This window comes from Triturus cristatus, chromosome 1_2 (genome assembly GCF_964204655.1).
Source record: "Triturus cristatus chromosome 1_2, aTriCri1.1, whole genome shotgun sequence".
NCBI classification, from domain to species: domain Eukaryota; kingdom Metazoa; phylum Chordata; class Amphibia; order Caudata; family Salamandridae; genus Triturus; species Triturus cristatus.
Window position 1 is genome coordinate 295,049,997 of NC_140580.1, and position 17,302 is coordinate 295,067,298.

At 44.9% G+C, this 17,302-nt stretch overlaps 1 protein-coding gene across 3 annotated transcripts in view; it reads left to right on the plus strand.

Annotated features, from left to right (window-relative positions):
• Window positions 1–17,302, plus strand: part of P4HA1 (prolyl 4-hydroxylase subunit alpha 1) — a 346,224-nt gene that overhangs the window by 309,895 nt on the left and 19,027 nt on the right. For all 3 annotated transcript variants that reach the window (XM_085603803.1, XM_085603809.1, XM_085603804.1), the window contains exons 13-14: window positions 3,846–3,914; window positions 7,025–7,121. In XM_085603803.1, the coding sequence (XP_085459929.1) occupies window positions 3,846–3,914; window positions 7,025–7,121 (166 nt within the window). The remainder of the gene's footprint in view (window positions 1–3,845; window positions 3,915–7,024; window positions 7,122–17,302) is intronic.

Sequence of the window (17,302 nt, forward strand, 5' to 3'; positions counted from 1 at the left end):
AAGATTGAGTGGCGGCAGTTGATAGCTTTTGACCTTCCTCCCGAAGTTTGTAATGTTATTCTGACAGCCAGGCGTCTCTCCTCTAGGACTGTATACGCCTGTCAGTGGAAGAAATTTGTAATATATTGTACAGAGAACTCTATTGACCCTCTGTCTACTTCCCTTTCTGATGTTTTACTGTTTAGTTTGACCCTTGTCCAGCAAGACTCTGCTCTGGGCACCCTGAAAAGGTATTTGTCTGCTTTCTTGAGGCTGCCAAACCAACCCTCCTTATTTAAGTCACCCATTGTACGTAGATTCTTAAAAGGTCTTGTACATATGTTCCCACCTTCCCCCTTCATTATGCTTCAGTGTGACCTTAATTTGGTTCTCACCTTCCTTATGTGTGCTCCTTTCGAGCCTCTGCACAATTCCCCCCCTATGGCTGCTCACAATAAAAACAGCCTTTTTAGTGACATTTACACCTGCCCGGAGGGTTAGCAAGCTGCAGACTCCATCATCCAAACCTACTTTTCTGACGATATTCCCTGACAAATTTGTGCTTGATACTAGGGCCTCTTTCCTGTCAAGTGGTAACACCCTTCCATGTGGGACAATTTGTCACCTTGCCTACTTTCTACGCTCCTCTGCATCCTCTACAAAAGAGGATTGACACTACCGTCTGGACCCAAAAAGAGCAATGTCTTTCTAGCCTGACAGCACTAAAGAGTTCCGTGTGAGCTACCAATTCTTCATGGGGTACGTTGGAGCGAAGAAGGGTCAGGTAGTGCAGAATAGGACCATCTCCCGATGGGTAGTCCTCTGCATTAAGATTTGCTTCGCTCTGGCAAAGAAGCAGCCTCCTGAAGGCTTAAGAGCTTATTCTACCTGCTAAGGCTGCTACCATTGCATTCGCACATGGAGTCCCAGTCATGGAAATCTGTTGGGCAGCATCATGGGCACCCCTGCACATGTTTACCAAGCATTACTGCCTGGACAATCCGGTCCGCAGGGATGGCCATTTTGCCTATTCGGTCTTGCATGATTTTCTTGTCTGAAATGTCTGCAGTCCCTCCTCCAGGGGTGGTATTGCTTAGATATCTATTCAAAGGTAAGCAATCTGTGGCTAGATGTCTCTTTCAGATGGACAAGATACTTACCTTCGGTAATGCCTAATCTGGTAGAGACAATAGGTAGCCGCAGATTCATTACTGACCCACCCATCCTCCCCGCACTGCAGACTAGTTTCTAAGGTCAAGATTGTTCCCTTTCAGGTCCCTAGTTTTTAAACACACTAATGCCAGTACACGTCATGGCTCTGCGTTTCTTGCATAGAAAGTCTTGAAAAGTATATGTCGTCAGCGCGCCGAGGCAGTGCCTATACAGGTGGCACAGAAGTCACGGCGCCGCCGACTTCTGGCGGAGCCAACCAATGCCATCTACAGTCACACGGTTATTGCTTGAAGAAAAATCTTCTGGATCCAGTTTGACGCCTGGGAAATTCAAAGGTATGGAATCTGCGGCTAGATACTGTCTCTTCCAGATAGGGCGTGACCGAAGGTAAGTAACTTGCCCATTAGTACTTATTGAAACTCTGTTTCTTCTGTACACATAAAAACCCTACTTAAAGGTTTGAGAATAAAATACTGTTGACTTATTCTAGCTCTTTCTCAAGTTTCGTTATTGAGCAATTGCTAAAAGCATGTATATCTGGCATCACCTCTGTGTTGTCTGCAGAACAATTTTCTAGCACCTGCCTTTTTATGCTGGTCTCTACATTTGTTAAATTTTGTGCACTCTACTTGTCAGCCCCCACCCCCAAATGTCTGTCATGGCCTGCTCTGCTGCAGCAACACTATGGTCATAAATTATTTCAGTGACTTTAGCCACCTTGACAGCTTAGTCTAAGGCAACCTCCATGAATGTCTGGAGTCAGCTGGGCCTTTTGCTGGTCTCCTGGCTGTCGGGGGTAGAGTGGCCATCTTCCCTTCGTTGCAGTTTCTAGTTCTGGGCTTTTGTTTGTCAGCCAGATGCACTTTAAATGCTGTAGTCTGTGGGCTGCCATTGAACTAATTAGTCTGACACCTGATAACAATGATTTGTAGATGAAAAGTTCACTACCGGAAAACAGTGTCCATGCTGTTGTGTGAAAGTCATCCTCATCAGGGATACTCTGGTTTGGTCTGGTTGGTCCCAGCCTTGCAAAGTAAAACTTCTCCCCTAGCAGTGATGTGAAAGGACTCTCAATATCCTGGTGTAAAGAACCATTTTCTGGACGAAATGTATCTCATTTTTGGCACACATTTAGGGTAAGCCTGGCACATTTTGGGGAAGCCTGAGCTAACGAAGGTGTTGCTTTATCTATCTTTGTCTAGTTGTTAGGAAATGTTTTTTGTTTAGAGGATGGCAGGGTTTTGCAGACCGGTGGTCACTAGTCCGGCAAACCAGAAGTAGTCAGTCATGTCCAACATAGACACAATACAGTCTGCAGGAAATCGTCCCGTCTTGTGCAGTTGTGCACCTGGTGTCCCATATGAGCACGCACTAGTCGGGTCCTCCAGGGCAGGCCGCTGCTCCTGCAGCCCCCGGACCTCAGCGTCGATAAGCAGAGCCGTCGGGTCCCGGCACCAAATTTAGCGGTGAATGCCCCTCAGCCATGCAATAGTGTACTCAGCAGGGGATTTGATGGCTGGTGTGATCAGAATTTGCCAGGATTATGGAGGATTACACAGGTCCGGGCACGGAGCTGGCTCACTGTGCGTCTGCCATGCCCGGCAGTTGGCCACGCCCCCCAGCAGAGACCTACTTTGGGAGTCTTTTTAAAAATAAACTGGTTGGCAACTTTTCCATAAATGCTGCAAAGTAAAACCTCCAGTGCCTTAAAACAGTCTTAAATCGTCTTGGAGCTAATGGAGTGGTTGCATAATTGGAGTTATGAGGGCTATTTCTGCATCGTAGATAGTAAGTAGCCTGGCTGCTGCATTCTGGACAAACTGCGGTCAAATCCAAAGATGACTTTGGAGGCCCAAAATAAAGTGAATTGCCAGATGTTAAGCCTTGAACAGACTAGGGCATTCACTATTGAATCTACTTGTGTAATTGAGACCTAGCAAGATATTCCGCATTACTTTTTCCTAATGAAAGCAATCTGAGGAGATTGAAAGATCTAAGAAGAGGTGTGCATCTAGTTTGACTCACCTACTCCTACCAATTATAGTGCTTGAGTAATTATTCTCAAATAAATTGTCCAGAATATTCGGTTGCCTGAAAACTGGATCCCAAAGGATATCCCGGTCATCGACCATCACTTCTGTTTTGTATGTGTGTAATGCTAGTCATTTGCTGCCCATCAAGTTCCACACCACATTGCACTGCAGAATTGTTGTAAGCCACAACTAAATCACTGGTAATATGGATTGATTTGGGTGCTATTGCCTGCATGCAAAAATGTAGTCCAAGGGCCAGATCAGATGGGTAAACTGTTCGAAATAAATGTTTAAGAGGCTCTGGTGTGGATGTAAATGGAGGTCCTAGACTTACTGCTCTTATTCTGATAGAAAAGCTCTAAATCAATCAAGGCAAGTCATAGATTCCTGCAGTGTCATGATCGAAATTATTGGGTGCCACATACAGGTCCAAAAGGACCAGGACACTGATGCCACTAACATTGGAAGCCATCAGGAGATTAGTTAGTTCCATTAAGTTTGGTATTAAAATGCCTGTTTTACAATATGTGGAACTGAATAACTGGTGACGCATACTCAATGTACTTGCTTTTTATGTGCTCTTAAGTGCCTATTTTGCAGTTGTATAATGTTTTCACAATGTCATATCAGTCGCTGAAATGTCATATTCCCAATTTGCAGATGAGTGATGTAGCTGCAGGTGGGGCTACTGTGTTCCCAGAAGTAGGAGCAGCAGTTACTCCTAAAAAGGTAACCTATTGGTATTTTTATTTTCTTTATCTGTTTTTGAACTCCTTTTCTACAGGTTTTGGTAAATCTTCGAGATTCCTGGAAAAAAAAGGGTTCTATTCTTTTAAAGTAATTTCGATTTTCTGAAAGGGTATTACGTTATCTAGTGGTTTTCCAGATTCATTTAAGTCTTTACCCAGAAGGGTGTAAGCATATTAATTGAAAATGAGTAGCTTGAGTGTGCGACGTTATGATGAGTTGGATTGCACAACCATAATTTCCCCCCATTTCACCTAAGCAGATACGTACAACTCATGACCTGCAATCAGATTGGAAAATAAACTGAATTTTAATCTGGGTATGTATGACGAAGGCATGGGCTGGGCTGATATCATATTTTTGTTGGGCTACGCCCTCATCTCCATTAACAACTGGCTATATGGGGACAAAACAATTTGACTATCAGATTGCAACTTGACATTCTAGAGCAATATGATCAGTTGACTTGCCTTCGGTCACTAAACTTTGCTCCTTTGTTGGCATCAAGCAATAAAAAATATTTAGTGGAACTGCATTTTAACATAAACATCTCCACTATGGAGTGATACAAGGCTGTTCCATACCACTGGCTTGGTTGGGTTCTGTGTATGGGATCTGCTTGATATATCTCATTTAAGGGACATTTGGTCTCATGGTCACATAACGCCTTATGCCGAGCTGGCTGATGAATTCCAATTGCATCAAACTCAATTTTATCGGTACTTACAAGTGCAACATTCCTAGGAACACTCCCATAGTAAATTGAAAGGGGTCTCAGAATACAACCCATTTGAAGCTAAGCTAGTGTGGGTGAGGAACTGGGGGACAGGGGTATTTTATGGTTATGCCATTCTTTATCGGTTAACTCCCCAGACTCACTACTGCCTTCAAAATGGAGGTGGATGTAGGTCAGATAGAAGACGACAAATGGGCTGTGGCAAAAAGAATTTTGGCAATTTCATGTCTTCTTCGCTTGATACAGTTCAAATACTTCCATAGATTCTATGTTAACCCTTAGCGTACATAAAAGATAGGCAAACATCCCCTTACGTTGTTCAATGTACAGACCCCAGTACCACCTACTTTCATATTATATGGGATTGTCCAACTATTTCCCATTACTGGAAGGTGATCACACGTAACCACAGCGAAGTGGAAGGAAGGGAGGTCCCTATATACCCTAAGCTGGTGTTATTGGAGATTGTTGAAGAATGGGTTGGCACGTGCTGTTATAGATAAATAATAAAAAAAAAAACTTAAATCTGCACTGGTCAAGAGAAATAATGTAATATGCTGCTGATTGCCCACCCAGTTGATATAATGGTTCAGTGGCTTCGATTTTTGTGTGACAACAAAGGATTTGATTTATTGAGCTTGGGGCTGCCAAAAACAAGTATACCAAGATCTGGGGGAAGTGGTGGGACCATCACCCAATCGCTCTTAACTCAATGTTAACATCTGCAATTCTTTCTGCTGACAATTGCAATAATTCTCAAGCCCTCCTGACATGCTGGACATTGTATTGACCCGTATAGTTTGTACTGTAATCATGTTGTGGATAATTGCATTATACCTATGATTGTTCTGGTTAAAATCAATAAAAGAAAAGGTTTATAATGTATATTTTTTTAATTACAAACGAATTACATAATTTTGACATACCAAAATGTTCTGGGGCATGATGTTCGGTTAGCATAGCTTAACGTACGTCGCCAATTTCAAGTTTTTTTCTTTGTTTTGATTCATAATCATAACATCATTTTATCAGTGAATGCTTTTTAAACATATATTAATGTTTCAGCAGCAACAACCAGCTGTAACTTTCCCTAACAAAGAATTTTCGATTTTTTTTGATGATATAATCAATTGTGTTTTTAAATCGCACTAATTCCAGCACTTCAAGCAGCCAATCAACACTAAGCATAACACTCAGCAATGTGCACAGGTGGTTGAGCCTCAGGCCCTGGCCTTGTCCCAAAACCCAACGCCTCATACATCCAACCCATGCTAGGCCTGGCTGAAAGCAGTTCTCCCAGGAGTACTGGAATATTGGAGTGTAAATTAATGGATCCATACTACCCACTATGTTTTTGTCCATGCATTAATTGTGATTTTTTTTTTTTAAAGTCCAGCCATTCTTTTCTTGCCCCATTAGACTTGTGCTACTACTTTTGAAAGGACTTTGGGCTAACGTGTCTGGCATCCTGCACTGGCCATGCTAAAATTGTTTAATTTCCGGTCATCAAATCTAATTACACAGATCCTCAAATTAAATAAGGATCTGCTTATCACTCACAAACATGTTCCCTCTCCAATAGGATTTGTTTATTTTTCAAATTTTGGATCCTTGAGTCTTTCCTGGATTGTGGAGGGTCTGCATATTAACGGACTAGACAAACAAAAATTGCTCTCTGGTTAACCCTTTGAATTGTTCGCAACATCTTTGTAAAGCATTTATCTTACGAACTGCTGAATCGATTTACACCAAACCATAAAAAGGTTTTCTTTTGAGTAAATTTCTACTTTTATGCCTAGTTTGGTGTTATTCGTTTGAACAGTTGTTGCTGTAGTGTTGCGGAAACTTTGCTATTGATTGAATTTAAGACTCAATGTTGTTTCCCTTTCTGCCCTACTGACCACATGTATCTGCACTACATCTGACAATGACAAACTTTAGCCTAATGGGCGAATTGAATATCAAATTTCGTTCAGATTGCTCAATCAATGGCAAGTTTGAGCCACCCAAAAAAGTCCTTTTAGTGGAAACTGAGATTTAACTATACCAACACATGATAGCCTAGTGTGCAATATACATGTAAATTATACTAGTCCAATATGAGTTTTTAAGGTCACAAATGTGTCTCAAGAGACCCACATTTCTGATGATGGAAAATGTCCTCACATGTATCATTAGCTCACATGTATTTATTGATTATTGGCTTCTGTTTTGGTTTGATGAAATGGTTGAAGATTGTCTGAATTCTGTTCTGCTTCAGAGCAGTTTTTTTCTCACAGTCCTCATTTTTCCACTTTTTTAATTGTAATTCCACTTGTTGTTTTAGAGTAAACAGTTCTTTTTTTTTTTTTAACAGGGCACAGCTGTTTTCTGGTATAATCTCTTTGCAAGTGGTGAAGGTGATTACAGTACACGACACGCAGCTTGTCCAGTGTTAGTTGGAAACAAGTGGGGTACGTATTGGTTTCTTGAAGAATGTGAAGTGCAGGACCTTTATTTTAATACTATAAATGATTGCATAAGCCCCTTCTTGGATAATAGATTAAATCCTCGTCAGTTTTCTATATTTAGGGAAACATTTCCCATGATTATCAAATTATAGTTGGGTTTTATAAGATCATTTTTCTTGCATGAGATTGCATTATAGAAAACAAAAAAATATTTGGAGATCCGCTGTTTATACCACAAATTTATTTTCTTACTCTTAACTATGACATTTAAACTTCAAAATTTTGTTTATAATCTTGTGGCTAACAATCCCACGTTTTGATCTTAAGTAATTTATAGGGATAAGAGAAATGCACCAATAAGCCCTTTTTAAGTGTCTTATTTCAAGTTCTTTTTGTTTGTCTAGACAATTGCACAAACATGTTTTGGTGGGAAACATGACCAGGTATAAATAAAGTTGTATGTGCATGCTGATAACACTAGTTTGGAAAAGTCTTCACCTATTATTGGCTTATCCCTTGGTGACTATCAAAAACATTGTAACTCCTGAAAAACGTCTGGCAACCTAGTAATATGAAAGTCAGGAATACAGACCTAGCTTAACAGGAAAGCGAGCTGTTTGTGATCCAAGATAGGATTATGTGATGGACAATATTTGACAATAGCTATCACATATTGAAACAGATTGGATATGATTGCAGCAACTATTGTAGATCGCATTCTGTGCATCAAGGGTTGGGGGTGGAATTTTGAAAATTATTTTTCTTCAAAGTTTTCAAGTTTTAGTTTCGGGACTGGCTCGTGTTTATGCATTGAAACTATTTTGCATTCGGATCAGAAGTATGAAGACTATTTTCCAAGGCTAGATTGCGACATGGCCCATCATTTAATCAATTTTCCATGCTGTATGAGAATCACCATGGTTGGTGCAGAACTTTGTCCTCGTATCATGCAGGCAGCATTTGTATGTTATCTGTGCTTTCCTCCACATTGCATCAAAGAAAGCTGCCAACCTTGCCACTATTTCAAAGAGAAATAGTCATTGTCTTTGGTAGACTCACTATGCCATGATGTGATCAGAGGACCTGGTTGAACTGTCTTCTGCCACTTAAGAGGTACCAGATTTCTGAAGCACAAGGCTACTGAAAAGAGTCTTCCGATGCTGCGAAACCAACAGTCTTGCCAAATAGGCCTTTCCATGAGCATAACAAAGTTTTTACGGCTTTATGGAATAGGAAGTAATGTTGAATATCCCGAAGACCTACAGGTCTGGGAAGATAAAACCACAAAGGAGGAGCCGCCTCTCCTAGAGCTGCTATGTCGAGGACCCGCAGTCAGGAGAGCTTAGTAGGAACGCCGAGTTCTTCACTGTCTATAAGGTCTGGTACTCTCTGAGTGATACCATGGGTCTGATTTGTAGAAAGTCTAATGCAGTAACATCAAGGATTTAAACGGAAACCTCTTTTTAATAGGGAGACATTGAAATTCGGATGGGTGAGTAGACATAGAATTACGGCTAGGAAGTTTCAATAAAATCCGTGCTGCCACATTTTGGACCACTTGTAGGCACTTAACCAAAAAATCCGGGAGGCCCAGGTAAAGAACATTTGCGTAATCCAGTGATTAAAGCATGGATCACCGTACGCTAGGCCTCAAATGGCAGCAACTCAAATGTATTAAGTAACTTCAGAGTAGAGAAGCCGGTCCATGCCACTGCTGAAGTTTAAAACTTGAGAGATTTTTCCTGTCCAATTCCATGCCCCCATAGAGGTTGGGGGGGGGGGGGGGACAGTCCTGTTGGCTAACATTTATTCCACCAATCAAGAGTCAGAACCAAACAATAACATTTTGGTTTGAATTACACTGTAAATTATTAGCCTGCATCAAATTAAAAACTGCTCCAATGCACGCTTTATAAGACTCCAAGGCGACCAGTTGACTATTCTCACACATAAGGAGACTCTAAGGACCTGATTATGATGTTGGGCGGACTTTTGTCTGCACGACACCTTTGGGGTTTAGAGCCACCCACTGTTAGGTCGCGCTTCCGACCGCATGATTACGATGCAACTTCCCATAGGGCGGTTGCAAACACTCATTTTCCAATGGAAGCTTGTGCGGTGGGCGGAATAGGCCTGCAGCACAAGCTTCCATTGAAAAATTGATGTTGTGAACCATGTGGTGCCTGCTACATGGTGCAGGGTTGTTTAGGGGGGGCACCATAGGTGCCCCCCCAGGCCCCATTGAGGAGGGCCAGGCCAATGTTGCTTTCCGTCAGCCTTTCCATGTTGGAAAGGCCGGCATTGAATGGCTGTCGGAAACCGATATCATAATCCTGACTGTGGAACTGCCATCATTAAGGGATTATGCTGTTTTTCCACTGCACGGATGGGCTCCTTCAGCCTTTTGGACCAACGTCGGAAGCCCCCGACAGGTTTAAGCCGACCACCGTTATCCTAATACAGCAGTCTGATTGTAACCCGACCATGTCAGGCAGAAATCCTCTGACCGCTGGTCGGAGGCTTTCCACCTGACATCATAATGAGGCCGTAAGTGTCCATATAACTGATTAAATTCATGCTGTAAGCTCCATCAAAGCAAAGGATGAGCCCTGCAGCACTCCTAAACTTAAAGATTTAGTAGCAAAAGAAGGCCCTTGATAAATCTAATAAAATCAGAACGGCACCGTGACCTTTCCCCAATGTCAATTTAATGGAATCCACAATTTCTGACCGCGCAGTTTCGGTATTGTTCCAAAGACGAAAACCCAAATGGGAAGGATGCAGAAGCCCATTCTTCTCCAGAGTTTAAAGGACACTATTTACAACTTGAAAATCTCTTACGCAACGTTGGCAGCAACATAGTCTTGGTCCCCAAATAAGGAACTTTGGGCAGCTTTAATTGCTGCATGTTATTTCTTCAAAGCCAGCTTGTAATTGGCCTAATCAGCCAGATGAATTTTTTTTTTCATTTCCGTGCATTGCCTTTTCTCCTTGGATAATTGAAACGTAAACCGCGGGACTAAGCAAATCCTTTTCTTGCAGATAACGGCTTCCATGAAGGTGAGATTATCTACTGCTGTTTGCACCCAGTGATTGACAGTCTGAGTCACTTCACATAACAGTAGTTTATTTCAGCATACCACCTGAGCCATTCTAGTGGGATTTTAGAAAAATTCAAACCAATTGTATGCCCAGCAGTGCGAGTAGGGATGGAGTTGCTAAGAGAAAGGTCTAAGGATCCCAATAAATTGACAAAAGATATGGCTGAAGGGTCACTCAGGTTAGCAACATGTAAATTGAAATCTCCAAAAGGGTCAAATTGGCATATTGCATGATAGAGATTTATCTAATTATTAAACAAATGTACCCACATAACCTGGAAGACTGTATAACTAGACCCCTGCAAAGGATTTCTGAGGGTATAAGGAGATGCAGAAACTCAAGACCCCTGCTTCTTTCAGTTCCGCACAGGATAAAGTGGCTCATTCAAAATGATCTTTATAGGCAATAACAAATCTGCCTCCTCCTTTATCCTTCATATCCAAATGCACACTGGAATAATTACTAAAATGTCATTTGGATATCTGGCGCTTAGGATTCTCCCAGCCACGTTTCTGTCATAAACAAAACATCTGAGTCTCCTCCAGCAAGTTGTTAATATACAGTCCATGTTTGGGGAGAGAACGAATATTAATAAGAGCGGCCCACCACCCTCAGTGGGTTTTCTGAAGATAGCTCCCTTTTTCTTACATCTCAGCATGTGGTCTGACAGGAGCACTACCAAACCCATGGCCTCTGAGGGGGCCCACACCACACCCAAAGGGATTAAAGCATTGCAACCTTCATAAGGTCTCAACCTATGTAACTTGAGAGCAAAGTAGTACTACCGGTGGCCTTGCTCTGTCACTCGGGCAGGGTTGCTGGCCACGGATGGGTGTGAACAGGTTGGCCTTTTGTGCGCCCACTGCACACGTCCATGCCGCGGCCCTCTATATGAGGAGACAGCTCATCAGACTCCCATGGCCACCAGAGCTCAGCCTACCAAAAATGGCATCTCAAGTCGGCCAAAGTAGGAGTAAAAGAAGAAGTGGCTGCCCAGCTACCAAGTTCTTCCTCCAGACACGGGAACGGACCAGAGAGCGGCTGGGACAGCGGAAGCCAAGCTCCCATTAAGCCGCCTGTTGTGGCCCACCACACTGAGCAGAAACTGTAAGCGGAGTATCCATTAATGAAAAGAAAAATAGTGCCCAAAAATAGTTTAGCAGACTATTTTATTATTTATCAAATTCACTAAAGCATGGTATCAATAAGCAGACAGATCCATATATGAAATTCATCTAACAACCACTAGAACTATATAAAAAAAATCATTAAAATTTCATCAAAACAGAGTAAAAACCCAGCTGCCTTGGAGACCGTGATATTCATGTCAGAAACACATTTACACTTACCCATACACAGGTCATAATGTTGCTAGACCACAAAGATAATTCATAGTCCTAAGATTCTCCCCTATTGCTAGAGGACACCTCCAATCCATCTTCTAAGAGTCAAACACATACAGATAACAAGCATTGGCAAAGCCAATAGGTCTCGCGCATGCAAGAGCTTTTGGCTTTGCCAATAAGTTTTTAGCAGTGTTGTATACCAGAGTTGCTGCTGTTCAGCATGGCTAAAAGTTAGTAGGGTAAAGGAGAGTGGAGTGTTGTAAAGTTGAATGTTATGGAGTTGCAGTATTGTGCAGTGTTGTGGATGGGGTAGAGTCAGAGTGGAAAGGTGTAGAGTAGTGTCGTAGAGTGGAGTGGCATAGAGTGTTGTGGAGTGGTGTAGAAGAGAGTGGAGAGGTGTAGAGGAAATTGCGTAGAGTGGAGTAGAGTGGCGCACAGCGGAGTAGACGGTCATAGAGTGGAGTAGTGTCATAGGATAGAATCGAGTAAAGTGGCATGGAGGGAGTTGCGTAGAACATCATAGAGAAGAGTAGTGTCATAGAATGGCATAGAATGGAGTAGGGTACTGTGAAGTGGTATAGAATGGAGTAGAGAGGCAGTGGGTCAGTTTAATGGAGTAAAGCGTCAGAGTGGAATGTTATAGAGTGGAGTAAAGTGGAGAAGAGTGGCCTACAGTGGTATAATATATAGTGGTGTAGTGCGCATTGGCGTATAGTGCAATGACAGAGTAGAGCGTGCAGAGTAGATTGCAGTGACATAGTGTAGTAATTTGATGTAGAGTTGAATTGTGCACAGTGAGGTGGCATAGAGTGCAGCCATGTAGAGTGTCAGAGTACAATGACTTAGAGTACAGTTGTGCAGATTAGAATAGTGTGGCGTAGAGTGCAGTGATGTAGAGCGCAATCCTGTAGAGTGACATAGCGTGCAGTGGTGTACAGTGCAGTGGCAAAGAATAAAATGTAGCGTATAGTGTAGTAAACTGCAATGGTGCAAAGTAGTTTGCATAGGTACAGTGGAATAGGGTGCTTTGGTTTGGAGTAATATGGTGTGTAGGGTGAATTGGTGTAGAGTGCAGTAGTTTAGAGTAGCGTAATATAGATTGCAGTGGTGTCGAGTGGCATAAAGTGCAGTGACGTAAAGTAGATTGAGTAGACCAGAGTGGTGCAGGGTAGAGTGCAGTGGCATCGTGTAGTGACGTGAAATAGTGGCGTTGAGTAGTTACGCAACGTTGATTGCATTGGAGTGGCATAGGGTAGCGTAAAGTGCAGTGACCTAGAGTAGAGTGAAGTGCCGTAGAATGGCGCAGGTAGAGTGTAGAGGTATAGAGTAGTGGCATAAAATGCAGTGTTGTGGTGTAGAGTGCAGTGGGAAGAATACAGTGGTGCATAGTGGAGTGGGGGAGAGTGCACTAGTAGAGTAGAGTGGTATAGAGATCAGAAAGAGACACGTTAGCTCAAGGCTCCAGTGATAACATGAGGGTCTTCTTTACACAAGTCAGATGTTAATGCACAGGCTACATATATTAAGCGGTGATTAATATTCCACTAATATATTTGCTGTGCAAGATTATTAGTTTTAATAGAGTTAGAGTAACAACTGATACTGAGCACCTTTGCTTGGTCATGAGGGATTTCCTGGTTCCTGATCCTTTATACAAAGCTCAATTGAATGACATTTGAGTTCTCTACACATCATATAGAGGTCCCCCAGAGTTTCTAGAATCTTGATTTGGCAATGTACTTTTGGTAGAATTTAAATAATTTAAGGCTTACCCATTTATCGGAGATCTGTTTGTTTTGTGGTTATTAACTCACATTTTCTGGCTTTCTATTTGCTGGCTTTATTTGCTTTAGGCTGTCCAGCTCGAATTTGACCCTACCGTTGCCCAAACCTTGTTTACTGTATTCTTCCACAAACTTGTTTTCTATAAACAGGCCTTTAAATCTTGTCACATTTGCTGTGCATTCATAAACAGAGGTCAAATGTCAGGCTGTATCTTCCAGGGAGCTTGGTGTTTATTTTTTTTCCTGGCTTCAAAGTGAGAGGATTTATGTGACAATCATTCTGGCTAGTGGGGTCTGCTTGAGGAAGGCTGTACAGATGTTATTTTTTTCCGAGCACACAACAAAATTGAAATGTCAGTAAATTAACTGTTCTGGCGATCAGATCAATACATTGGGTGATGACATTTCTACACATTATCATTTGTGCGCTGTATACTTTTATCAGTAAAACTGTGTGACAGCAAAAGTAATGGTAATTTCAATTGAGAAGTGTTGTCCGTAATGGCAGTATGCTACCATAACATGCATACTCCAGGTTATCCCAATAAACTCTGCTCTGAACCATTCCACACTGCATCAGTCCACTCTTCTTTGCACCACTCCACGTCTCTATACTCCACACCACTCCAATCTATGCCAATGCACTCTACTATACACCACTGGACTCTACTATACACCACTGGACTCTTCCCCACTGCACTCTACTTCACTCTGTGCCACCCTACTCTGCAACACTACACACTATGCCAATGCACTCTACACAGCTCTACTATGCACTACTCTATTATAAACCCCTGCATTCTATGACCGTATATTCCACAACACTCTGCCACTCTACGCCACTGAACTCTATGCCACTGAAGCACAAGTTACTTACGTAACCATATATCTGTAAGAGACCTTATTTAGTGATAGATTCCTTACCTTAGAATATCCCCAGGCGTCAGACAGAGTTTTTGTCAGCAGTACCCCTGTGCGTCGGTAGGCGTCGTCGTACGGCTCCGCGTACGTCGCTGCCGTCATAGCCGCCGAGATGACGTTATCGGAGCTACTACCACGCGCACTGACGTCAGTTTTCTTTTTCCGCGCAGATCCGAGAGAGAGCGGTACCCCTAGTTAAAAGTTTTAACTTGGTTTCTGACAACTTATTTTGTCGAGTACTTGACTCCTGGTGCAGTAGGGATGCCCGGATTTAAGTCCTGTAGGACCTGCCACCGAAACATGTCGTAGCGGACCCGCATGACGTGCGTCTCCGCTGCTTGGGGCACGCCCATGACCCCGAGGCGTGCCCCGATTTGTCGGGCCATGGCGCCCGAAAGCTTTGTGGGAGTGTTCCAGAAAGTTGTTGGAGGTCCGGCAATCGGTTCCGCGCCGATCCAGGTCCCACTCCCATGGGAAGTCAAGGGACCGGTTACGGAGCCATCGGCATCGCTCGCCGTAATCGGGAACAGGTAAGTCTAAGCACCATAAGAAGTCGAAGAAGCGACGTCGCTCTTCCTCTACCCCTCAACGGTCGCGGGATGCGGTGGAGGGTGCGGGCGGTCACTCCCCCGCGGCTCCTTTGGAGCCTCCGTTGTTGCCTGCGGCCTACCCACCCTTTCCGGGACCGCGCTTGCGCCATTTGTTTGCCCCATCGGGTCCCTCCGGAATGCCTTTGGGCCCCGCGGATCCGTTGGGAGGGTCTGCCTCTGTGCCACCACCTTTGGCCTCGGCTACGCCGGCACCATACCCAGTGGCGGCGCCAGCTCCGGCTTTGGCGCCGGCCTCGGCACTGTGTCTGGATCTGGCTGCGGCGCCGCCGCTGACGCCAGACAGCGCCAAACCGGGACTGGTATCTTACCCCCCCCATTCCATTTCTTGGTGGGGAGATTGTCCCATTTCCCTGGGTACCTCGGTTTACCTGGCCTCTTCAACAACCGGTGGACGAAGGGGAGTACTGGGAGGGGTCTGAGGACCCTCTTCCAGCTCAATGAGAGAATGAGCCTGAATGGGAAGGTGATCTGGAGGGTCCAGTGGATCTGGATTTTTCTCCACACCCTGGTACACTGTCCCCTTCTTCCATGGCTACGGAGGAGGTTGGAACTTTTTCAGTGGTGTTACATCAGGCGGCTGAGGCTCTTAACCTCGCGGTCCCTTCTGTACCTATCTGGACCTATCTCCTGGCCGATGTGCTGGAGCCAGAGTCCTCTGCGTAGCCGTTGCTGCCCTTCAATGAGGCGCTTACTGATATACTGTTGAGCACCTGGAACAAACACAGGACTTCCTGTAGACAAGGGTGTGGCACGCCACCATCTCCCGGCGCCGGGCGATCCCAGCTTTCTCATCCAACACCCGACGCCTGAGAGTCTGGTTTTTCAGGCTTCTGCCTCGGAGAGTGCATTCCCTTCTGCTCCTCTTGCGGCCCTCTTGGCCAAGGGGGCCATCAAGCGCGTTCCGACGCCAGAAGTAGGCCGTAGTTGTTATTCCCACTACTTTGTGGTTCGGAAGGAGGACAAGGGCCTGTGTCCTATCTTGGACCTCCAGAACGTCAACCGCTTCCTCCGGAAGGGGAAGTACAAGATGCTCACGCTTGCTCAGGTCTTGTCTGCCCTTGACCCGCAAGACTGGCTGGTAGCGTTGGACTTGCAGGGTGCTTATTTTCATATACCCATCCTGCCGGCCCACCGGCGTAACCTGGTTCACGGTAGGCCACAAGCACTTTCAGTTGACCGTGCTCCCTTTCGGCCTTACCAGCGCCCCTCGGGTGTTCACGAAAGTGATGGCGGTGGTCGCAGCTCATCTGCGCAGATCAGGGGTTTCAGTCTTCCCCTATCTCGACAACTGGCTGTTGAAGGCGGACTCGCCCCAGGCGGTCGTCTCCCACCTCCAGACTACGGCCAACCTCCTGCATTTGTTGGGGTTTTCCATCAACGTGCCGAAGTAGCACCTGATTCCCTCTCAGAAGCTTCACTTCATCGGAGCGGTTCTGGACATTGCGCAGTTTCGGGTTTACCCTCCCGAACAGCGAGTCCGGGACATTCGGGCTATGATTCCGATGGGCCCTGGTCCTGGGTTTCAGTCCGGAACACCCTGAGGCTACTGGGCCTTATGGCCTCCTGCATCCTGCTGATCTATCATGCCAGATGGTGTATGCGGGCTCTGCACTGGGACGTGATGTTCCAGTGGACGCGGCATCGGGGAATCTTATCCGACTACGTCCAGATCTCGGAGAGCACTGCACAGGACTTGCAGTGGTGGCTCACGAACCAGCGTTGGGTCTGCGGCAGATCCCTCTCCCTTCCTCAACCGGAGCACACAGTAGTGACGGACGCGTCCCTTCTGGGATGGAGCGGCTCCATGGGAGAGGCGGAGATCAGAGGCCTCTGGTCTCTGGCGGAGTCCAAGCTCCATATCAACCTTTTGGACCTCAGGGCGATCCTACTTGACTGAACGCATTCCTCACCTCTGTCAAGGGGAGAGTAGTGCAGGTGTTCACAGACAGCACCACCGCCATGTGGTACTGCAACAAGCAGGGCGGAGTGGGGTCGTGGACCCTATATCAGGAGGCACTGCGCCTCTGGACATGGCTGGAACGTCAAGGCATTTCCTTGATGGTTCAACACCTGGCAGGTACCATGAACGTCAAGGCGGACAAACTCAGCCACAGGTGCATGTTGGATCACGAATGGCGTCTTCAAACGGAGGTGGCGCAATGTCTCAGCAGTGGAGAGAGCCTTGGTTAGATCTGTTTGCCACCGAAGAGAACGCTCAATGTCAGCAGTTCTGCACGTTGGAGTTTCCAAGGCGTCGCTCGCTCGGAGACACTTTTCGTTGCAAGTGGAGTTGCAGTCTATTGTACGCCTTTCTGCCTATACCACTTCTGCCCAGAGTGCTAAGGAAGATCAGGCGCGACCGGCCCAAGTCATTCTTGTAGCACCGGGCTGGGCTCGAAGAGTTTGGTATCCCGAGTCAC